The sequence below is a fragment of the Mustelus asterias genome, chromosome 12, assembly GCF_964213995.1.
Source record: "Mustelus asterias chromosome 12, sMusAst1.hap1.1, whole genome shotgun sequence".
Classification (NCBI taxonomy): Eukaryota; Metazoa; Chordata; class Chondrichthyes; order Carcharhiniformes; family Triakidae; genus Mustelus; species Mustelus asterias.
Genome location: NC_135812.1, coordinates 3,522,674 through 3,547,415, shown reverse-complemented (window position 1 = coordinate 3,547,415; position 24,742 = coordinate 3,522,674). Strand labels below are relative to the sequence as shown.

The 24,742-nt window shown below is 46.9% G+C and overlaps 1 protein-coding gene across 3 annotated transcripts; it reads right to left on the bottom strand.

The window, feature by feature from the left end:
- Window positions 1-538: 538 nt before the first annotated feature.
- slc46a1 (solute carrier family 46 member 1) lies at window positions 539-23,679 on the bottom strand. 3 transcript variants are annotated; one of them, XM_078224594.1, is made up of 6 exons: window positions 23,402-23,464; window positions 18,331-18,420; window positions 16,933-17,785; window positions 9,569-9,652; window positions 4,711-4,867; window positions 539-2,383 (listed from the first exon to the last, which is right to left on the bottom strand). In XM_078224594.1, exons 3-6 carry the CDS (start codon window positions 17,771-17,773, stop codon window positions 2,254-2,256), a joined length of 1,212 nt encoding a protein of 403 aa, XP_078080720.1. In that variant the 5' UTR covers window positions 17,774-17,785; window positions 18,331-18,420; window positions 23,402-23,464; the 3' UTR covers window positions 539-2,253. The 3 variants fall into 3 exon arrangements, with proteins under 3 accessions (XP_078080720.1, XP_078080719.1, XP_078080721.1); XM_078224593.1 differs by lacking the exon at window positions 18,331-18,420 and having other exon boundaries at window positions 23,402-23,679; XM_078224595.1 differs by lacking the exon at window positions 18,331-18,420 and having other exon boundaries at window positions 16,933-17,781; window positions 23,402-23,539.
- Between the last annotated feature and the right edge of the window lie 1,063 nt (window positions 23,680-24,742).

Sequence of the window (24,742 nt, the reverse complement as noted above, 5' to 3'; positions counted from 1 at the left end):
CGGGGAACACTTCAGCAGTCAAGGGCATTCAGCCTCTGATCTTCGGGTAAGCTTTCTCCAAGGCAGCCTTCAAGACACACGACGGCGCAGAGTCGCTGAGCAGAAACTGATCGCCAAGTTCCGCACACGAGGACGGCCTCGACCGGAATCTTGGGTTCATGTCACACTATCTGTAACCCCCACGACTTGCCTGGACCTGCAAAATCTCACTAATTGTCCTGGTTTGAGACAATACACATCTCTTTAACCTGTGCTTAACCCTCTCTCCACTCGCATTGTCTGCTCCTGTAAAGACTTGATTACCTGTTACGACTCACATTCCAACCATTATCTTGCAATTGAGTTTGTGTCTATATATGCCCTATTTGTGAACACAACTCTTCATTCATCTGATGAAGGAGCAGCGCTCTGAAAGCCCGTGCTACCAAATAAACCTGTTGGACTGTAACCTGGTGTTGTGAGACTTCTTACTGTGCCCACCCCGGTCCAACGCCGGCATCTCCACATCCTGATTGAAGAATGAGACACAGGCAGCGTGCCGAAGCCAGTAATCACTTTATTTCAGTCATTCATTGTAAAAATGCTTCAAAATCTGTCTCTTCTTGTCTTGAAGATGTGGCGAGAGTTTGCGGACAGTGATACTAAAATCAGTTTAAACTTTTAAAAATATAATTATCTCATAATGTTGATCATTGTTCAGTTTAGTTTTGCAATTCCCAATGATTCACTTAATTCAGTTACAGCGACGCTATGTTTAAAATTTCAAGCCCTGGGTCTCTGGAGATGTCTGGAGCTCAATTTACAGGTCAGCCAGTCAAAGGTCAATTCCTGACCTCTCTTGAGTAAAGCTGTAGGAGATTGTCGACAATGGTGACCACCTCCGGTACGAGCATGGGGGTCTCACTGAAACTTACAGAATACTGAAAGGTCTGGATAGAGTGGAGGTGGGGAAGATATTTCCATTACTCGGCGAGACTGGGATCCAAGGGAACAGCCTCAGAGTAAAGGGACAACACATTAGAACTGAGATGAGGAGGAATTGCTTCAGCCAGAGGGTGGTGAATCTGTGCAATTCGTTGCCACAGAAGGCTGTGGAGGCCAGGTCATTGAAGTCTTTAAGGCCAAGATAGATAGGTTCTTGAATGGTAAGGAGATCAAAGGTTACGGGGAAAAGGTGGGTAAATGGGGTTGAGAAACTTATCAGCCATGATGGAATTGCGGAGCAGACTCGATGGGCCGAATGGCCTAATTCTGCTCCCATATTTTATGGTCTTTTGGAAAGTAAAATACTGAGGCATTCAAAATACTGACACTAATGGAGGAACTGTTCCCAGTGGCAGGAGGGTCAGAGAAGGTTTACCAGGATGTTGCCTGGTATGGAGGGTCTTAGCTATGAGGAGAGATTGGGTAAACTGGGGTTGTTCTCCCTGGAAAGACGGAGAATGAGGGGAGATCTAATAGAGGTGTACAAGATTATGAAGGGGATAGATAGGGTGAACGGTGGGAAGCTTTTTCCCAGATCAGAAGTGACGTTCACGAGGGGTCACGGGCTCAAGGTGAGAGGGGCGAAGTATAACTCAGATATTAGAGGGATGTTTTTTACACAGAGGGTGGTGTTGGCCTGGATTGCGCTGCCAAGTAGGGTGGTGGAGGCAGGCACGCTGACATCGTTTAAGACTTGCCTGGATAGTCACATGAGCAGCCTGGGAATGGAGGGATACAAACGATTGGTCTAGTTGGACCAAGGAGCGGCACAGGCTTGGAGGGCCGAAGGGCCTGTTTCCTGTGCTGTACTGTTCTTTGTTCATTAGAGGAACACAGATTTAATGTGAATCAGCAGGGAGTTGAGATAAAATGCTTACGCAGCGAGTTGTTAGGACCTGGAATGCGTTCCCTGAAAGGGTGGTGGAAGCTGATTCAATTATAAATTTCAAAATGGAATTGGGTAAACACTTGAAAAGGAGGGTTGGTGGGAGAACAGGAGACTGGGACTAATTGAATAGTTTTTTCAAAACACCGGAATAGGCACAATGGGGTGATTGGTCTCCCGCTGCGCTGCATGATTCTTCTTGCTCACAGAAGCTTGAAGCTCCATCTAGAAAATCAGATTGATGGTCTTGCAGCAACAGAGCAACAGCTGAATCAGACTGCAAGCTGCTCTGAGGGGTTAGGCCTCAGTGGCTGCTCTGTCTGCCACTTGGATTGCACACACACATTCTGATTGGCTCATTAATTGCAAAAACACATCATTAATCATGACACCGCCTGGCTGATCTGCCGATTCTGATTGGAGGAGGAATCAGCATTGATGGTGACAGTGGAACCTCGGGGAGTGCCTTCAAGTTGGTTGTATTGCGACCTCCTCTCACCCCAACCCAAGATCCTGAAAACAGAAAACAGACTGGTCAAGGAAATCAGGGGAACGCCTTCCAGGCACAATGTCAAACCCTTCAGTTAAACATCACATTCTTCATAATCAGTATTTAGTATCTAACCCCGTGCTGTACCTGTCCTGGGAGTGTTTGATGGGGACAGTGTAGAGGAAGCTTTACTCTGTATCTAACCCCGTGCTGTACCTGTCCTGGGAGTGTTTGATGGGGACAGCGTAGAGGGAGCTTTACTCTGTATCTAATGCTGCACTGTACCTGTCCTGGGAGTGTTTGATGGGGACAGTGTAGAGGGAGCTTTATTCTGTATCTAACCCCGTGCTGTACCTGTCCTGGGAGTGTTTGATGGGGGACAGTGGAGAGGGAGCTTTATTCTGTATCTAATCCCGTGCTGTACCTGTCCTGGGAGTGTTTGATGGGGACAGCGTAGAGGGAGCTTTACTCTGTATCTAACCCCGTGCTGTACCTGTCCTGGGAGTGTTTGATGGGGACAGTGTAGAGGGAGCTTTACTCTGTATCTAACCCCGTGCTGTATCTGTCCTGGGAGTGTTTGATGGGGACAGTGTAGAGGGAGCTTTACTCTGTATCTAACTCCGTGCTGTACCTGTCCTGGGAGTGTTTGATGGGGACAGTGTAGAGGGAGCTTTACTCTGTATCTAACCCCGTGCTGTACCTGTCCTGGGAGTGTTTGATGGGGGACAGTGTAGAGGGAGCTTTACTCTGTATCTAACCCCGTGCTGTGCCTGTCCTAGGAGTGTTTGATGGGGGACAGCGTAGAGGGAGCTTTACTCTGTATCTAACCCTGTGCTGTACCTGTCCTGGGAGTGTTTGATGGGGACAGTGCAGAGGGAGCTTTACTCTGTATCTAACCCTGTGCTGTACCTGTCCTGGGAGTGTTTGATGGGGGACAGCGTAGAGGGAGCTTTACTCTGTATCTAACCCTGTGCTGTACCTGTCCTGGGAGTGTTTGGTATCTGAAAGCCTTCCTGGAAGAGAAAATCTGCAGTTGGTGGCTTGACTGGAATCTACCTGGAGTTCTGGGAAGCTGTGCTGAGTCTATCCAGATAACAGCAGAATTCATCCAAAGGACTCAATTCCAGTATCATGCTCTTTAGTCTTTGCTGTGTTCAAGGGTTTTGTCTCTGGAAGGTTTTGGTGTGATTGAAGCATCTTAGATATATGTGTTAAGGGTTATACATTATCGTGGTTGTTTTGTTTTTGTTTGTAGTTGATAAAAGTTCTTGCTAATTTTCTTACTATACATGTTAACTATATTCTTAAATAAACTTTGTTTGATAAAAGCTCCCTAGTGGGTCATTAGAATCACATCTGAAGTGAAACCTATCATGCTTATCCCAGCCAAATTCAAGATGCAAAACTTATGATCCAGGCGGGCTCCATAAAACACTATGGAGTTTCTGACCTGAACCGTAACACTCAGCTGCACCAAACTCCTTTGCTACCAGCATCTTTTTTACTTCCCACTCCAAGCACATCATCTCTCCCATCCATCTCTCTGTCTCCCTCCTTTCTCAGCATCTCAGTTGCAGTGAGTCTGCCATGGACTGTGCTGTCACCCTCTCCTGCACAATCTCTGGTGCATGGAGCTGTGAGGGTGCTATTATTGCTCTGGGTGTTTTACAGCAAGTATTCAGTTCCAGAAGGCATATCGTCAAGGCCAGGCTATTTGTACCTGCTGACAACACTGTTCTATTTTAGAATCATCTTTCCTTGATAACACCGCAACAAATTTCAGATAAGAATCTTGATGACCGTTGTTTAAAGCAGGGTTTTGATAAACTGCATCCTGTGCACTCACAGCCACTCCTAGAACGACATCTTATAAACCTCAGTTTAACAAGTGGAATAGTACATGTCAAGCTGAATCGTAGAATCCCTACAGGACAGAAGGAGGCCATTTGGTCCATCGAGTCTGCGCCGACCACCATCTCACCCAGGCCCTATCCCCATAACCCCACACATTTATCCCGCTAATCCCCCTGACATCAAGAGGCAATTTAGCCTGGCCAATCAACCTAACCCACACATCTTTGGACTGTGGGAGGAAACCGGAGCACCCGGAAGAAACCCACGCAGACACGGGGAGAATGTGCAAACTCCACACAGACAGTCACCTAAAGCTGGGAATTGAACCCGCGTCCCTGGCGCTGTGAGGCAGCAGTGCTCACCACTGTGCCACCGTGCGGGTTTATAACGCAATCGGTTAACCCACTGGCCTGTTGTGTTTATCAGAAGCACAACGAACCTGGGAAGTGATGAAGTCTGATTATCCAATAACCCAGCCACTGATGAGGTTGCTTACCCGATAATGCCCGCTGGAATGAGAAGCATGGTAGCTCCAAAGAGAAAAGTAAAACCTTTCAGGAAGCCCAGCGTTGCGGGATATAATGAGCTGAAGATGAGTGTCGATACCAGCGAGCAGGCACTCTCTACACATGCCACTGAGGCAAACAGCGCTCCTAGAGGGAGAGAGAGAGAAGAGCAAGATCAGTTACAGATTCTTTTCCTCAATTGTTCCTTCCTGAAGGTGCCCTTTGAGGCCAAGTTCTACCGATTCAGAGCGAACCCAATACTGAAAACCTTTGCACCTGGTGCCCAAGTTCAGGGAACATTCTTAAAATTAGGATCAGCTCGTTCAGGGGATGTCAGTGAGCACTTCCTCACACAAAGGGCAGCTCCTTCAAGGGGCAACGCTCCGAAAGCTCGTGCTACCAAATAAACCTGTTGGACTTTAACCTGGGGTTGTGAGACTACTTACTGTACCTACCCCAGTCCAACGCTGCCAACTCCACATAAAGGGCAGTGGAAATCTGGAACTTTCTCCCCTAAGAGACTGTTAAGACTTGGGGGCTGGGCGGTGTCAATAGAAAACATCAAAATTGAGGTTGATAATGTTTTGTTGGCAAGGGGGTTAAACGGAAGCGAAGTGGGTAGAATGTATTCCGATCCGGCCAGCCATCATCTAACTGATTGGCTGAAGGGGTTGCTGGGGAAATTAACTTTGATAGATATCTTTATCAGTGAGCAGCACGGTGGCACAGTGGTTCGCACTGCTGCCTCACCCGGGATCCGGGTTCGATTCCCGGCTTGGGTGACTGTCTGTATGGAGTTTGCACGTTCTCTCCATGGCTGCGTGGGTTTCCTCCGGGTGCTCCGGTTTCCTCCCAGACTCCAAAGATGTGCGGGTTAGGTGGATTGGCCATGATATATTGCCCCTTAGTGTCAGGGGGACGAGCTCGGGTAAATGCATGGGGTTGTAGGGATGGGGCCTGGGTGGGATTGTGGTCAGTGCAAACTCGATGGGCCGAATGGGCTCCTTCTGCACTGTAGGATTCTATGACCTTTCCAGTTTGACTGAGTCACAGGGGTAACCATCGGCCATCCTGTCTGTGCTAACTCCCCCCACCCCCCCGCTCTTTCTCCATTATCCTGCAAACCTTTCCTTTTCAATTCCTGTTGAATCCGCTTCCACTGCCTGCTCCAGATCACATTTCCCATTACCGTTTGTTGAGAAAGTTCTCCTTTGGGTGAATGTTTGGACTCAGCAGCATCGTTACTAAAGCTGCTTCCTCTACCAGATGGTGCTTCCTGGGAGAATGTTTAATGGTGTCACTATTCCCTTGCACTCTTGTTAAATGGGGATTACTTGTCGGTGAATCTAGACAGATAGACTTGATGGGATTTAGCAAACTCCAGCCCGGCCCCTACCTGACGGAAACACTGGATAACTATCAGCGGTTGGATCGCCCTGTCCGCTTTCCCACTCTGCAGAAGCTGGCAATGGGAGTTGGCATGCTCCCAGTTGTAATGGCCCATTAACCACAGGGTAAATGTGCTTGGGAGTGAGAGGAGGAGGCGAGTCTGTCTTCCTCAAACAACCTTGACTTTTAATAACAGCTATATCCTTATCAGAATTAAAAACACAACAACAGTGATTCAGACTTTCACTCTGCACTGCAATTTCTTATCCTCCCTGAGATCAAATCAGCTGAGGTGCAGACCAACCTCAGCACAAAAAGCCCAGCTCACACTATCGCAGAGCCCACTGAATCCCCCCCAACCTCCTTCATCTCCCCACCTCCTCTAGTCTTCCCCCCCCCCCCACCTCCTACATCTCCCCCTCTAACCCCTCTCTCCATCTTTTAATCTCCGCTCTCCCCCACCAACCCTTCTTCCCTCTGTTCCTCCATTTTATTGTTTCTTGTAAACCACCCTCGACGCTGTTTGATTATGATTGTCCAGTGGACCTGACCCACCCTGTGCCCTCTGCCTCCCCTGGCTGGTGTCACAGATTGTAGGAGCCCTTGGATATGCCCTGGTAATGTAGGCAGGGATCCTCACAGGTCCTTCATGACCGCCCAACAATCCAATCGAGTCCTAGGTGACAGGTGAAGACTAAAGCTTTGCTGTATTGATGATTAAGCCTGGGACAAGGCTTCACGTAACTGGAGCTTAGAGCTCCCTCCAGTTTGGGGGAATCTGGTGCAGGTCCCCAAATTCCTGACAAAAACCATCGCCCCCTCAATCTGCATAGTGCTGGGATGTGGCTGGGTATCAATGTCACCTCCTCTTGCCATCTCGCTCTGTATCCCACCACAGACTCTCCACAGACATTGATCTTTATGAGTTGGCAATCAATCTCCCAATCAATGCAATGTCAGAACTCGAGAACAGACAACCTTTGCCCATTAGGTGTTACCCACTAATAAAACATTTTATGTTTTAAGTACTTTATAACCCTGGATAAGGATGCCTATTGCCTGTTTACAGATAGTTATTATTTATACTGTGTTTACAGGTATTTATTTATATGCACTGTTCACAGATATTTCCACACTGTCTTTACTGATATTCTTATATGGTGTTTACACATATTTCCACAATTGTTTATAGATATTTAGGGAGTTAATTCCATCTGACAGTGCTAAAGATGATCACCCATCTCCCAAAACCCTTGTGATCTCTCCATGTTCCACTGCATGAACAGCTCACAGACAAACTGCTTAGAACAAAGAACAATACAGCACAGGAACAGGCCCTTCGGCCCTCCAAGCCCGCGCCGCTCCCCGGTCCAGGATTGAATCCTGAATCCAGAATCCCCGCCCAATTTTCCAGCCTATCTACATCCTAATATCCTATCCACCGAGCTGTCCCTCACAGCTACGATGCTTTGTTCATCACCACCTATTAACTCACCCCCACCCCCCCATTCCAGACCATGTGATCTCCAGGGAGAGGCGAAAACCCAGAGTGAAAACCCCAGGGCCAATATGGGGGAAAAAAAAATCTGGGAAATTCCTCTCCGACCCCCTGTGGCGATCGAAACGAGTCCAGGAGATCACACTGGCCCTGATCAGAAAATGCTTCCCAACCCTATTCATTTCCACTTCTGCTTTACGAACACCATCTGAAATTCCCTGCCCCCGAGACAGGTTCCCAACTATCCGCAGTCTCGCTCTGTACTGGCACCAGCAAGATGATCATAGAATGAAGCCTTGAAACGAGAAACAAAGAACAATTAGCCCGCGCCGCTCCCTGGTCCAAACTAGACCACTCTTTTGTATCCCTCCATTCCCACTCCGTTCATATAGCTGTCTAGATAAGTCTTAAACGTTCCCAGTGTGTCCGCCTCCACCACCTTGCCCGGCAACACATTCCAGGCCCCCACGACCCTCTGTGTAAAATATGTCCTTCTGATATCTGTGTTAAACCTCCCCCCCTTCACCTTGAACCTATGACCCCTCGTGAACGTCACCACCGACCCGGGGAAAAGCTTCCCACCGTTCACCCTATCTATGCCTTTCATAATTTTATACACCTCTATTAAGTCTCCCCTCATCCTCCGTCTTTCCAAGGAGAACAACCCCAGTTTCCCCAATCTCTCCTCATAACCAAGCCCCTCCATACCAGGCAACATCCTGGTAAACCTCCTCTGTACTCTCTCCAAAGCCTCCACGTCCTTCTGGTAGTGTGGCGACCAGAACTGGACGCAGTATTCCAAATGCGGCCGAACCAACGTTCTATACACCTGCAACATCAGACCCCAACTTTTATACTCTATGCCCCGTCCTATAAAGGCAAGCATGCCATATGCCTTCTTCACCACCTTCTCCACCTGTGACGTCACCTTCAAAGATCTGTGGACTTGCACACCCAGGTCCCTCTGCGTCTCTACACCCTTTATGGTTCTTCCATTTATCGTGTAGCTCCTCCCTACATTATTCCCACCAAAATGCATCACTTCGCATTTATCAGGATTGAACTCCATCTGCCATTTCTTTGCCCAAATTTCCAGCCTATCTATATCCTTCTGTAGCCTCTGACAATGTTCCTCACTATCTGCAAGTCAATGTTAGTTTGAGAGATCCCGATCAGTGAGGTTTAATAGCAACTATTTCCAGTTAGGCTCCTGATTCTCACAGTGCTTTGATTTCAGGACATGCAGGGAGGTATATCAGCAATGGGGTCGGTGCTCCAACCTCCCTTCCAACTGTCATTGCTGTAAAAGACAGCCATGGGGCAGTGGCTTACACTCTTATCACTGTGTCAGCGGGTCGTGGGTTCAAATCCCATTCCAGGGAATTCAGCAAAAGAATCTAGGTTGACACTCCTGCAGTACTGAGGGAGTGCTGCACTGTCAGTGGGTCAGTACTGAGGGAGTGCCGCACTGTCAGAGGGTCAGTACTGAGGGAGTGCCGCATTGTCAGAGGGTCAGTACTGAGGGAGTGCCGCACTGTCAGAGAGTCAGTACTGAGGGAGTGCCGCACTGTCAGAGGGTCAGTACTGAGGGAGTGCCGCACTGTCAGAGGGTCAGTACTGAGGGAGTGCCGCACTGTCAGAGGGTCAGTACTGAGGGAGTGCCGCACTGTCAGAGGGTCAGTACTGAGGAAGTGGTGCACTGTCAGAGGGTCAGTGCTGAGGGAGTGCCGCATTGTCAGAGGGTCAGTACTGAGGGGGTGCTGCACTGTCAGAGGGTCAGTACTGAGGGAGTGCTGCACTGTCAGAGGGTCTGTACTGAGGGAGTGCCGCACTGTCAGAGGGTCAGTACTGAGCGAGTGCCGCAATGTTGGAAGATCAGTATTGAAGGAACACTGACCCCAATTCCGTAAAGAAAATGTTAATGATTCGCTCCCCAAGTACCTGCACCCTCTTGATCTTACCTTGCTCAGTCACATCAGCTAATTTTGACAACTTGGCTCGTATCACTGGTGTAGTGGCCATTGCAAGAAAGCGTACCCCATAACCTGAAGGGAGAAAGGAAATGTGTTCAGTAATATTGTACAATATTATGCTACCAGAACATAATTTAAAACAATCTGATAGTGCTAGAACACAAATCTGTGTACAGGGCACTTACCTGTTACTGATCTAAAACATCGACTGGAATTCTGGACTAGAATAATATTGATATTCCAAACTACTACTCTAAAATGATTCCATTTACTACAACAAGGATCCAGAATTATCTTAGTGCATTGGATCAATAATCAATATCCCTAGAGTATTGTTAATCTAGAACATCATCTGGGTTATAGCACAACACTGCAGACCTTCACAGCCATAGAAATCATAGAAACCCTACAGTGCAGAAGGAGGCCATTCGGCCCATCGAGTCTGCACCGACCACAATCCCACCCAGGCCCTACCCCCACATATTTACCCGCTAATCCCTCTAACCTACGCATCTCAGGGGCAATTTTAACCTGGCCAATCAACCTAACCCGCACATCTTTGGACTGTGGGAGGAAACCGGAGCACCCGGAGGAAACCCACGCAGACACGAGGAGAATGTGCAAACTCCACACAGACAGTGACCTGAGCTGGGAATCGAACCCAGGACCCTGGAGCTGTGAAGCAGCAGTGCTAACCACTGTGCTACCGTGCCGCCATGTTGGAACTGTTCTAGAATACATGTGTGCTGGAATGCCATGATTAAACCAGAGGAATATTACTAAATTAATGCATTCTTAATCTAAACCATTTTAGTGTAGATCGGCACCATTCACCTAAACACTATCAGCATATTAAAACTGACAGTGAACAATGTCACCCTTCTGGACCTGTGTTATGATGGAACCCATCACTATCCTGCTCTGTGCTAGAACATCACGGAACAGCACTGTGAAGCAATTTACTGATAGAAGGAGATCATTAGAACAAATAATCAAAACCTTGGTCAAAGTGCTAGGTTTTAAGGATTGTTTACCGGTGCAAAGGGAGGTACAGAAGTTTATGGAGGGAATTCTAGAGCTCAGAGCCCAGGCAGCTGAAGCCACGGCCACTAACAGCGAAACAAAACGAAGGAGATTGTCATTGACTTCAGGAAGCATAGAGGAGAACATGCCCCTGTCTACATCAATGGGGATGAAGTAGAAAGGGTCGAGAGCTTCACGTTTTTAGGTGTCCAGATCACCAACAACCTGTCCTGGTCCCCCCCATGCCGACACTATAGTTAAGAAAGCCCACCAACACCTCTCCTCAGAAGAGTAAGGAAATTTGGCATGTCAGCTACGACTCTCACCAACTTTTACAGATGCACCATAGAAAGCTTTCTTTCTGGTTGTATCACAGCTTAGTATGGCTCCTGCTCTGTCCAAGACTGCAAGGAACTACAAAAGGTCATGAATGTAGCCCAATCCATCACGCAAACTAGCCTTTGTCTACACTTTCCGCTGCCTCGGCAAAGCAGCCAGCATAATTAAGGACCCCATGCACACCAGACGTCCCCTCTTCCACCTTCTTCCGTCAGGAAAAAGACATAAAACTCTGAGGTCACGTACCAACCGACTCAAGAACAGCTTCTTCCCTGCTGCTGTCAGACTTTTGAATGGACCTACCTCGCATTAAGTTGATCTTTCTCTACACCCTAGCTATGACTGTAACACTACATTCTGCACTCTCTCCTTCCCTTCTCTATGAATGGTATGTTTTGCCTGCATAGTGCACAAGAAACAATAATTTTCCCTGTATGTTAATACATATGACAATAATAAATCAAATCAAACAATGAAAGCTGGGATGCTGAAAAGGCCGGAATTGGAATGACACAGGTATCTCAGGAGGGTGTGGGGCTGAAGGAGTTCACAAGATCAGACCCAGCAAGGCCATGGGGAGATCGGAAAACAGAAATGAGAATTTTAAAAATTGAGACGTTATTGAAGCAGGAGCTAACATAGTTCAGTGAGCACAGGGGTGAAGGGTGAACAGGCTGTGGTGTGAGTTAGGACGTGGACAGCAGATTTACAGACGGTGGATGATGAGTGGCTGGTCAGAATGCAATAGAATGGCCAAAACTGGAGGTAACCAGGGATTGGACATGAGTCCAAGCAGCAGCTGAGCAAAGGCAGATGATGTGATGAAGATGGCTGTGATTGTGCAGATATAGAGGAAGCTCATCTTGCGTCCTGTCGCAGGCAGATGTCAGGGACAGGGACGGAATTGATGGCTGATGAACAAAGCTCATGCTGAGCACTGATCCCCCGGTGAGATGTCTGAGCCAATACCCACCGCTTCTCTTCAATGGTTCAGTCGGTGTAAGAATGAATAGATTTAACTGGTTCAGTTGGGGCGGCACGGTGGCACAGTGGTTAGCACTGCTGTCTCACAGCGCCAGGGACCCGGCTTCGATTCTGGCCTTGGTCACTGTCTGTGCGAAGTCTGCATGTTCTCCCCGTGTCTGCGTGGGTTTCCTCGGGTGCTCTGGTTCCCTCCCACAGTCTGAAAAACGTGCTGGTTAGGTGCATTGAACAAAGAAAATTACAGCACAGGAACAGGCCCTTCGGCCCTCCAAGCCTGCACCGACCATGCTGCCCCGACTGAACTAAAACTGCCTACCCTTCCGGGGACCATATCCCTCTATTCCCATCCTATTCATGTATTTGTCCAGACGCCCCTTAAAATTCACTGTCGTATCTGCTTCCACTACTTCCCCCGGCAGCGAGTTCCAGCATCCATTACCCTCTATGTAAAAAACTTGCCTCGTACATCTCCTTTAAACCTTGCCCCTCGCACCTTAAACCTATGCCCCCCCTAGTAATTGACTCTTCCACCCTGGGAAAAAGCTTCTGACTATCCACTCTGTCCATACCTCTCATAATCTTGTAGACTTCTATCAGGTCGCCCCTCTACCTCCGTTGTTCCAGTGAGAACATCCAAGTTTCTCCAACCTCTCCTCATAGCTAATGCGCTCCATACCAGGTAACATCCTGGTAAATTTTTTCTGTACCCTCTCCAAAGCCTTCACATCCTTCTGGTAGTGTGGCGACCAGAATTAAACACTATATCCTAAGTGTGGTCTAACTAAGGTTTTATAAAGCTGCAACATGACTTGCCAATTTTTAAACTCAATGCCCCGGCCGATGAAGGCAAGCATGCCGTATGCCTTCTTGACTACCTTCTCCACCTGCGTTGCCACTTTCAGTGACCTGTGTACCTGTACACCCAGATCCCTCTGCCTATCAATACTCTTATCGACTTTCCAAAATGTATTACCTCACATTTGTCCGGATTAAACTCCATCTGCCATCTCTCCGCCCAAGTCTCCAACCGATCTATATCCTGCTGTATCCTCTGATGGTCCTCATCGCTATCCGCAAATCCACCAACCTTTGTGTCGTCCGCAAACTTACTAATCAAACTAGTTACATTTTCCTCCAAATCATTTATATATATTACAAATAGCAAAGGTCCCAGCACTGATCCCTGAGGAACGCCACTTGTCACAGCACTCCATTCAGAAACTCACCCTTCCACTGCTACCCTGTCTTCTATGACCGAGCCAGTTCTATATCCACCTTGCCAGCTCACTTCTGATTCCATGAGACTTCACCTTCTGCACCAGTCTGCCATGAGGGACCTTGTCAAAGGCCTTACTGAAGTCCATGTAGACAACATCCACTGCCCTACCCTCATCAATCATCTTCGTCACTTCCTCGAAAAACTCAATCAAGTTAGTGAGACATGAACTCCCCTTCACAAAACCACGTTGCCTCTCACTAATACGTCCACTTTTTTCCAAGTGGGAGTAAATCCTATCTCGAAGAATCCTCTCCAATAATTTCCCTACCACTGACGTAAGCTCACCGGCCTGTAATTACCTGGATTATTCTTGCTACCCTTCTTAAACAAAGGAACAGCATTGGCTATTCTCCAATCCTCTGGGATCTCCCCTGTAGCCAATGAGGATACAAAGATTTCTCTCAAGGCCCCAGCAATTTCCTCCCTTGCCTCTCTCAGTATTCTGGGGTATATCCCATCAGGCCCTGGGGACTTGTCTACCTTAATGTTTCTCAAGAACCCCAATACCTCCTCCTTTTTGATCTCAACATGACTCAAACTATCTACACACCCTTCACACCCCCGACTAATTATCCACCAAGTCCTTCTCTTTGGTGAATACTGACACAAAGTACGCGTTTAATACCTCGCCCATTTCCTCTGGCTCCATGCATAGATTCCCTCTCCTGTCCTTGAGTGGGCCAACCCTCTCCCTGGCTACCCTCTTGCTCTTTATATATGTATAGAAAGCCTTGGGATTTTCCTTAATCCTGCTGGCCAATTACTTTTTGTGACCCTTTTAGCCCTCCTTACTCCTTGCTTAAGTTTCTTTCTACTTTCCTTGTATTCCACACTTGCTTTGTGTGTTCCCAGCTTCCTGGCTTTGACAAATGCTTCCCTTTTCTCTTTGACTGGGCTCACAATATCTCTCATTATCCAAGGTTCCCAAAACTTGCCATACTTATCCTTCATCCTTACAGGAATGTGCCGGTCCTGAATCCCGATCAACTTACACTTGAAAGCCTCCCACATGCCAGATGTTGATTTGCCCTCAAACATCTGCCCCCAATCTACAGTTCCTGCCTAATATTGTTGTAATTAGCCTTCCCCCAATTTAGCACCTTAACTTGAGGACTTATCTTTATCCAAGATCAAGATGACCATGACCGTACTAAATTCTCCCTCAGTGTACCCGAACAGGTGCCAGAGTGTGACGACTAGGGGATTTCCACAGTAATTTCATTGCAGTGTTAATGTAAGCCTACTTGTGACACTAATAAATAAACTTTAAAACTTAAACTGGTTCAGTTGGTGCAAGAATGTATAGATTCATAGATGTTTACAGCACAGACGGAGGCCATTCAGGCTATTGTATTCATGCTGGTCAGCAAGATCTGACTGCACTAATCCCTATTTCCAGTGCTTGGCCCATAGCCCTGGAGGTTATGGCAATGAATATCTAAATGCTTCTTAAACGTTCCGAAGTTTTCTGACTCTCCCACCCTTTCAGGCAGTGAGCTCCAGACTCCCACCACCCTCTTGAGTGAAAAGGTTTCTCTACAACTCCCTTCTTAGCCTTCTACCTCTTACTTTAGATCTATGGCCCTTGGTTATTCATCCCTCTACTAATGGAAAAAATGCCTCACTATCCACCTCATCCATGTCCCCCATAATTGTATACATCTCTATCAGGGTCCCTCTCAACCTTCACTGCTCCAAGGAAAACATCCCTAGCCTATCCAATGTTTCCTCACAGATAAAACGCCCCAGCCCAAACATTCCTGCAATTCCCAGCAACATCCTGGTGAATCTCCGCTGCCCCCTTTCCAGTGTCAGCACTTCCTTGCTATAATGTGGAGACCAGAACTGCACTCAGTCCTCCAGCCGTGGCCTAACCAACATTTTGTACAGTTCCGGCATTACCTCCCTGCTCTTGCACTCTATACCATGGCTAATAAAGGCCTTCTTAATCAATAAAAGCAAATTACTGTGGATACTGGAATCTGAGAGGCAAAGAGAAAATGCTGGAAAATTTCAGCAGGTCTGGCAGCATCTGTAAGGAGAGAAAAGAGTTGACGTTTCGAGTCCAGATGACCCTTTGTCAAAGCTTTGACATCACCCTCTGCTTCCTGCCTCTCAGCCAATTTTGGATCCAATGAGCCACTTTGTGGGACCTTATCAAAAGCTAAAGTCCATATAGACCACATCAAATGCATTACCCTCGTCAACAATCATGAACACCTCCTGAAAGATTCAATTAAATTTGTCAAACACGACCTTCCCTTAAATCTATGCTGAGGATCCCTGATTAATCTGTGTCTATCCCAGTGCTGATATATTCTGTCCCTCATAATTCTTTCTAGAAACTTCCCCACCATTGAGGTTCGACTGGGTGATCTATCATTTCCAGGTCTATCCCTCCCTCCCTCGTTAATAATGGGACAATGTTCTCTCGTCCTCTGGCACCTCATCTGTGATGTGGAGATGCCGGCGTTGGACTGGGGTGAACACAGTAAGAGTTTTAACAACACCAGGTTAAAGTCCAACAGCTTTATTTGGTAGCAAATACCATTAGCTTTCGGAGCGCTGCTCCTTCATCAGATGGAGTGGAAATATGCTCTCAAACAGGGCACAGAGACACAAAATCAAGTTACAGCATACTGATTAGAATGCGAATCCCTACAACCAACCAGATCTTAAAGATACAGACAATGTGGGTGGAGGGAGCATTAAGCACAGGTTAAAGAGATGTGTATTGTCTAAGGGAGACAATACACATCTCTTTAACCTGTGCTTAATGCTCCATCCACTCACATTGTCTGTATCTTTAAGATCTGGTTGGTTGTAGGGATTCGCATTCTAATCAGTATGCTGTAACTTGATTTTGTGTCTCTGTGCCCTGTTTGAGAGCACATTTCCACTCCATCTGACGAAGGAGCAGCGCTCCGAAAGCTAATGGTATTTGCTACCAAATAAACCTGTTGGACTTTAACCTGGTGTTGTTAAAACTCTTACTGTGTTCACCTCATCTGTGGCCAGAGGGATTTGAAAATTACTGCCAGTGCTCCTGATATCTCCTCCCTTGCCTCCCGTCTGGGATACATCTCATCCGGGCCTGTGGATTTATCTATCTTTAAGGCTGTGAAACCTGCTGGTACCTTTTTTTTTAACTCACTCGTGGGACATGGGCGTCGCTGGCTGGGCCAGCATTTATTGCCCATCCCGAGTTGCCTGAGGGCAGTTGAGAGTCAACCACATTGCTGTGGCTCTGGAGTCACATGTAGGCCAGACCGGGTAAGGACGGCAGATTTCCTTCCCTAAAGGACATTAGTGAATAGATGGGTTTTTCTGACAATCGACAATCAGTAGATTCTTAATTCCAGATTTTTTTATTGAATTCAAATTCCATCAGCTGTCGTGGCGGGATTCGAACCCGGGACCCCAGAACATTAGCTGAGTTTCTGGATTAATAGTTTAGTGATAATACCATGAGGCCATCGCCTCCCCTCTCTTTATGTTAATTTCCTCCAATATTGGCTTAATTGGTGCAAGAATGAGTAGTTTTAACTGGTTCAGCTGGTGTAGGAATGAATTGCTTGCATTTTCAATGGTTTGTCCCCCCAGCGTCTCTGGTGAAGCCAAGTCCCAGAGTGTGTTAGGAATGATAAGAGCAAGCTAACATTCCCATTATTCCTGGGCACTAACTGTCTTTTAGTAAACGTGCACCGATCCCAAACCAGCAACATACCTGTGAACATGACAGAGGAGGATGCTGCCATTGAGAAGATCACCAGACCAGCCATATTAGACACCAGCCCAATCTCTGCAATCCAGCTGTCCTCAAGGCAAAGCTGCAACACCTTCAGACCCAGCAGGCTGCTCAGATAGGTCAAGTGTTCGACTGCTGAACCGTATCCGATCAGGTCGGAGTGCCAACACAGCGGGGAGCTCAATTCAAAGAGGATGAGAATATCCTTGACTCCGAAATGTACAGTCACCAGCACAAAAAGAGAGAGTGCGTAGAGACAGAGTCTGTGCCTGCGAACAGTCTCCTGCCCCTGTGTGTACAGGCGGTACACCGACTTGTAATGCTCCATTGTGAACAGTTTGACGGGTCCCTTCACAGTTACAGATTCTCGAACAAAAGTGAAGGCGTAGGCAGCAGTGGCCAGATTTAATGCCAACACCAGCCAGAATGGATTGATGAAACCCTGTGCTTTACTCCATTGGCCTCCGATGATACTACCAAACATTCCCGCAATTCCCAGGCAAGCCTCCAGCACAGCAACGCGGAATGTGCGTGACTGCTTGTCGCTGACATCTGCGATGTATGAGAAACACCCAGCCAGGATGGTGTTGAAATCCCCCAGAAGTCCACTCAGGAGGCGACCAATCAGAAAGTAGCTGACTGGCAGCTTCTGGTACATGACGATGAGATAGATTGCGGCCTGCATCGACAGGCCAATCGCGGGCAAGATTAGGATAGGCCTGCGGCCCACATGGTCACTCCATGGTCCAAGCAGCGTCGCAGAGAAGAGTCCCACAGCAAAACCTCCCAGGTTAATGTACAGATTCCAGTGGGCGGTCATTGTCTCGACTGTCTAGAAGAGAATAAGGAAGTCATTTCCAAGAGATCCCTCACAATAGATCACTGGATGCAACCAATCCCAACTCAATTGCCTACAATAAATCTTTGGTATCAACCAATAGCACGCAACTGATACAGGATACTTGCTACCAGTGTGGATGAGGAAAAAGAGGGCAAGTAAAAGATCTACTGGGAAATAGTGATCATAACACCATTGAATTCCATATTAAGTTTAAAAGTGACATACTCCCAATACCAACAAGAATCGTAAATAAAGACAATTACTTGGGAATGAGAGAAGAGATCTGATTACGGTTAATTGGGCAAATAAAACTAAAAGGTATGGAAGGTAATTGGATAGTGGGAAACATTTAAAGAATCAGTTCAAAATGTTTATCAAAAATACATTCCACTGGAGAACAAAAACTCAGCTCACTTAAGTTAGGGATAGTGTTAGATTGAAAAAAGAGATTTACAATGTTGCAAGAAACGTAGCAAGTCCGAGGATTGGGAGTGTTTTAAAGTAAAGTTTATTTATTAGTCACAAGTAAGGCTTACATTAACACCGCAATAAAATTCCTAGTCGTCACATTCCGGTCAACGCACCTAACCAGCACATCTTTCAGTCTTTTAGAAACCAGCAAAAAGCTGATGAAAGCAGAAAAATAGAAAATGAGAATAAACTAACCAGAAATATAAAAACATGCAGCAAGAGCTTTTCAAAGTATTTAGAAAGGAAGAGAGTAGCTAAAGTGAATGTTGGTCCCTTAGCAGAAGAGACGGGAGAAATTATCACAGAGATCTTCACTGTAAAAGACACAGGTTTCACATCAAAAATAGTTTAAAGTTTATTTATTAGCGTCACAAGTAGGCTAACATTAACACTGCAATGAAGTTACTGTGAAAATCCCCTAGTCGCCATACTCCTGCGCCTGTTCGGGTACGGGTGGGAATCTAGGAATTCAAATGAGTTAGGAAATTAAATTAATTAATGTCAGCAGAGAAAAATGTAATGAATCCCCGGGATCTGATGGCCTACAACCTAAGGTTCCAAAAGAGATAGCTGCAGGGATAGTGGATATGCTATAAGTTTCCAAAGTTCTTTCATAGAATCCCTACAGCGCAGAAGGAGGCCATTCAGCCCATCGAGTCTGCACCAACCACAATCCCACCCAGGCCCTATTCCTGTAACCCCACACATTTACCCTGCTAATCCCCCTGACACTGAGGGGCAATTTTCCATGGCCAATCAACCTACCCCACACATCTTTGGACTGTGGGAGGAAACCAGAGCACCCGGAGGAAACCCTCACAGATGCAGGAAGAAGGTGCAAACTCCACACAGACAGTGACCCGAGGCCGGAATTGAACCTGGGACCCTGGCGCTGTGCGGCAGCAGTGCTAACCACTGTGCCACCGTGCCACCCAATTTCAATTTGGAAATGGTCCCATTTGAATCATAGAGAAACATAGGAAATAGGAGGAGTAGGCCATTTGGACCATCCAGGCTGTTCTGCTTTTAAGCAGATCATGGCTGATCATCTATCTCTTAAGCTGTTTTCCCTCACTATCCCCATATCACTTGATGTCAATAGATTCCATAAATTTATGGATTTCTGTCTTGAATATGGTTAATGATTGAGATCCCACCGCTCTTTGAGGTAAAGAATTTTGAAGATTCATTACCCTCTGAGTGAAGAAATTCCTCCTCGATAAGTGGTCAATTTTGCACCACTTTTCAAGTAAGGAGTGAGGGAGATAACAGTGACAAGCCGGTTAGCCGAACATCAGCTGCTGGGAAAATGCTGGAATCTATCATTAAGAAAGCCGCAACAATGCACGTATAAGTGTAAATAAATTTGTCAAACAGGATTTCCCTTCAGTCAAACCATGCTGACTTGCTCTCATCATTCACTATTTTTCTGAGGATGTAGCCAGCAGGGTAGATAAAGGGGAACCAGTAGAGGTAGTATATCTGTATTTCCAAAAGGCATTTAATAATATAAGAATATTTCTTTTAAAAGTGTGAAAACGTTGATGTTCAAAGAGACTTGGGTGTGTTCAGAGAAGAAATGCAGGTTAGCAAGCAATTAGGAAGGCAGATTGTATGTTGGCCTTTATTGCAAGGGGATTAGAGTACAAGAACAAAGAAGTCTTGCTACAATTGGAAATGGCTGAGACTTTAAATAAGTTCTTTGTGTCGGTCTTCACGGTGGAAGACACAAATAGTTTGCCGAATATTAGAGATCGAGAGTTGGTGGGAGGGGAGGTCCTTAATACAATTAGTGTTACTAAGGAGGTGGTGCTTGGTAGACTAATAGGACTGAAGGTAGACAAGTCCCCGGGCCCGGATGGAATGCATCCCAGGGTACTGAAAGAAATGGCTGAGGTAATAGCAGATGCGTTAGTAGTAATTTATCAAAATTCGCTGGACTCTGGGGTAGTGCCGGCTGACTGGAAAACAGCTACTGTTACGCCGCTGTTTAAAAAAGGAAGTAGACAAAAGGCGGGTAACTACAGGCCGGTTAGCTTAACGTCCGTAGTTGGGAAGATGCTAGAGTCCATTATTAAAGAGGAAATAACAGAGCACCTGAATAAGAATGGTTCGATCAAGCAGACGCAGCATGGATTCGTGAAGGGAAAGTCGTGTTTGACGAATCTACTGGACTTTTATGAAGATGTCACTAGTGCGGTTGACAGAGGGGAACCGGTGGATGTGGTGTTTTTAGATTTCCAGAAGGCGTTCGATAAGGTGCCTCACAAAAGGTTGCTGCAGAAGATTGGGGTACACGGAGTTAGGGGTAAGGTGTTGGCGTGGATTGGGGATTGGCTATCTAACAGGAAGCAGAGAGTTGGGATAAATGGGTGCTTTTCTGGTTGGCAGTTGGTGACCAGTGGCGTGCCGCAGGGATCGGTGCTGGGGCCTCAATTGTTTACCATTTACATAGATGATCTGGAGGAGGGGACTGAATCTAGGGTATTCAAGTTTGCTGATGACACGAAGGTGAGTGGGAAAGCGAATTGCATGGAGGACGCGGAAAGTCTGCAGAGAGATTTGGATAGGCTGAGCGAGTGGGCGAGGATCTGGCAGATGGAATATAACGTTAGCAAATGTGAGGTTATCCACTTTGGAAGAAATAATAGTAAATTGGAATATTATTTAAATGGAGAAAAATTACATCGTGCGACTGTGCAGAGGGACCTGGGGGTCCTTGTGCACGAATCGCAAAAACTCAGTCTGCAGGTGCAGCAGGTGATCAAGAAGGCGAATGGAATGTTCGCCTTTATCGCGAGGGGGATAGAATATAAAAGCAGGGAGGTCTTGCTGCAACTGTACAAGGCACTGGTGAGGCCGCAACTGGAGTACTGTGTGCAGTTTTGGTCCCCTTATTTGCGAAAGGATATATTGGCCTTGGAGGGAGTGCAGGGAAGGTTCACCAGGTTGATACCGGAGATGAAGGGTGTGGCTTATGAGGAGAGATTAAACAGATTGGGTCTGTACTCGTTGGAGTTTAGAAGGATGAGGGGTGATCTTATAGAGACATATAAGATAATGAAGGGGCTGGATAGGGTAGAGGTGGAGAGATTCTTTCCACTTAGAAGAGAAACCAGAACTAGAGGGCACAGCCTCAAAATAAGGGGGGGCCGGTTCAGAACAGAGTTGAGGGGGAACTTCTTCTCTCAGAGGGTAGTGAATCTCTGGAATTCTCTGCCCATTGAAGTGGTGGAGGCTTCCTCGTTGAATATGTTTAAATCACGGGTAGATAGTTTTCTGATCGATAAGGGAATTAGGGGTTATGGGGAGCAGGCGGGCATGTGGAACTGATTCGCTTCAGATCAGCCATGATCTTGTTGAATGGCGGGGCAGGCTCGAAGGGCCAGATGGCCGACTCCTGCTCCTATTTCTTATGTTCTTATAATTGTACAGGGTTTTTGTGAGACCACAACTGGAGTACTGTGTATAGTTTTGGTCTACACATTTAAGAAAGGATATCTTTATTTACAGTAAAGTACGTTCGCTAAACTGGTCTCTGGGATGAGGGCGCTGTCCTCTGATGAAAGGCTGAGCAAATTGAGCTTTTACTCTCTGGACAGAGACCTTGGAGTCCTCATGCATCAGTCGCTGAAAGTAAATGCACAGGTACAGCAGGTAAAGAAGGCAAATGGTATGTTGTCCTTCATAGCGAGAGGATTTGAGTATAGGAATAGGGATGTTTTGCTGCAATTGTACAGGGCGTTGGAGAGACCACGCTTGGAGTATTACGTGTATTTTTGGTGTCCTGATCGGAGGAGAGATGTCCTTGCAATTGAGGGAGTACAATAAAGGTTTACCAGGCTGATTCCTGGGATGGCAGGAGGAGAGACTGTTGGATTAGGATTATATTCTTTGGAGTTTAAAAGAGTGAGATGGGATCTCATAGAAACATATAAAATTCTAACAGGGTTAGACAGGGTAGATTCAGAAAGATTGTTCTCAATGGTGGGGGAGTCCAGAACTAGGGGATCATAGTTTGAGGATAAGGGGTAAACCTTTTACAACTGAGGTGAGGAGAAATTTCTTCACCCAGAGGGTGGTGAATGTGTGGAATTAATTACCGTAGAATGTAGTTGAGGCTAAAATGTCTGATTTCAAGAAGAAATTAGATATAGCTCTTGGGGCTAAAGGGATCAAGGGATGTGGGAGGAAGGGGGGATCAGGATATTGAATTTGATGATCAGCCATGATCAGAATGAATGGCATAGGAGACTCAAAGGGCCGAACGGCCTACTCCTGCTTCTAGTTTCTATATTTCTATGGGTATTTAGTGGAATGAGAGGTGATCCCAATGAATCATACAAGATTCAGAGGGGGTTTGATGGGGTAAACACCAAGGCCAGGATGTTACGGCCATTCACGCCGGTGGGATTTTTCCATCCCGCTGCAGTGAACAGTGATTTGGCTGGGTATCAAATTCTCCGACCTCATTGGAGCGTGGCGTGAATGGCCAGTAAGATTGCCAGAGAGATTGTTTTCGCTGGTGGAAGTATCTAAAATGCAGGGGCACAGTCTCAGAATAAGGGGTCTATTATTTAGGATTATGAGGAGAAATTATTTCACTTAAAGGAGTTGTGAATCTTTGGGAATTTCTACTCCAGAGGATTGTCGATACTCCATTGTTAGATTTATTGAAGGCCGAGCGACGGATTTTTGTGCTCTGGGGAATTAAGGGATTTTGGGAGTGGGCGGGAAAGTGGAGTTGAAACCCAGCATCAGCCATGATAGTATTGGTTGATGGAGCAGGCTCGATGGGCGAATGGTCCACTTCTGCTTCTCATGTTTTTGCAGAAGATATCTTTGTTGTCAAACAATCCAAATCTATATTGATCATTGATAACTCCATATTATTTATTGATTATTTAAGATTCTGTATAGATCACTGATTATTCTGTACAGATTGATGATTCTGTATGGATTATTGGTGATTCTGTGTAGATTATTGATGATTCAGCATTGATTATTGGTGATGCTGTATTGATTGGAGGCTGCTGATTCCCTGTAGGTTATGGATAACTCTGTGCAGGTTCGCGGTATTTCCCTGCGGGTTATGGATACACTTTATTGCTGCTGATGGATGCGGGTCTCTCTCACCTGCTCCAGTTCGGCCTCGGGGCCTCCGGAGCTGTTGCAGCCTCGGCTCCGGTTGCCGCTGAAGCCGAGCTCAGCGCTCAGCCTGTGGAAGATGTACTGTGTAGAGAGCGGGTACTGCAGAACCAGCGCCAACATGCTGAGGAAGAGGATCGGCTCCACACTCAGCCGAGCGCCGGGGCTGCGAGAGCGGCGGGGCCCCGAGGCCGAGGCCGAGGCCGAGCCCGGGTCCGGGAGAGGAATCTCAGAAGGAACGCCCGCCATCTTGGAGAAGACGGGGCAGGGTCAGGAAAAGGGGGCGTGTTTTGTGATGGGGCGGGGCCAGAGCAGGGGCGTGTCCGAGCGCGGGGCGGGGTTTAAACCCTTTTACAACCCCGCCCCTCACCATGCGTCACGGTGGCACAGTGGTTAGAGCTGCTGCCTCACAGCGCCAGGGACCCGGGTTCAATTCCAGCCTGGGGTCTGTGCGGAGTCTGCACATTCTCCCCGTGTCTGCGTGGGTTTCCTCCGGGTGCTCCGGTTTCCTCCCACAGTCTGAAAGATGTGTTGGTTAGGGTGCATTGGCCGTGCTAAATTCTCCCTCAGTGTACCCGAACAGGCGACGGAGTGTGACGACTCTGCGCTTTCACAGTAACTTCATTGCAGTGTTAATGTAAGTCTACTTGTGACACTAATAAATAAACTTTAACTCTAAAGATGTGTGGGTTACGTGGCTTGGCCATGGCAAACCATAGAATCCCTCAGTGTAGAAAGTGATGATGTGGAGATGCCGGCGTTGGACTGGGGTAAACACAGTAAGAAGTCCCACAGAACCAGGTTAAAGTCCAACAGGTTTATTTGGTAGCACGAGCTTTCGGAGCGCTGCTCCTTCGTCAGGTGAGTGGGAGTTGTGTTCACAAACAGGGCATATAAAGACACAAACTCAATTTACAAGAATGCAAGTCTTTACAGGTAATCAAGTCTTTACAGGTACAGATAATGTGTATTGTCTCCAGCCAGGACAGTTGGTGAGATTTTGCAAAACGGGCAGTGCTCCAAAAGCTTGTGGCTTGTGCTACCAAATAAACCTGTTGTACTTTAACCTGATGTTGTGAGAATTCTTACTGTGTAGAAAGTGGCCATTCAGTCCATCGAGTCTGCACTATCTCCAAAAGAGCGTCGCACCCCACCCTCCACTATCCCTGTAACCCTGTGCGTTTACCATGACTAATCCACCTAACCTGCACATCTTTTGGACTCTGAGAGGAAACCAGGGCAACAGCACGCAGACACAGGGAGAATGTACAAACTCCACACAATGTGTGGAATAATGGGGATGGAGCACGGAAGAGGGCCTGGGTGAGA

Bases quoted from the DNA above. Each gene is read 5' to 3' on its own strand.
- slc46a1 (XM_078224593.1), bottom strand. From the start codon at position 23,662: ATGGCGGGCGTTCCTTCTGAGATTCCTCTCCCGGACCCGGGCTCGGCC. The intron at 9,653-16,932 runs GTATGTTGCTGG...TTCTCCCTTCAG, and splicing joins CTCCTCTGTCATGTTCACAG to GTTATGGGGTACGCTTTCTT. The intron at 2,384-4,710 runs GTAAGCAACCTC...TTCTGTTTTCAG, and splicing joins ATTCCAGCGGGCATTATCGG to GATCTTGGGTTGGGGTGAGA.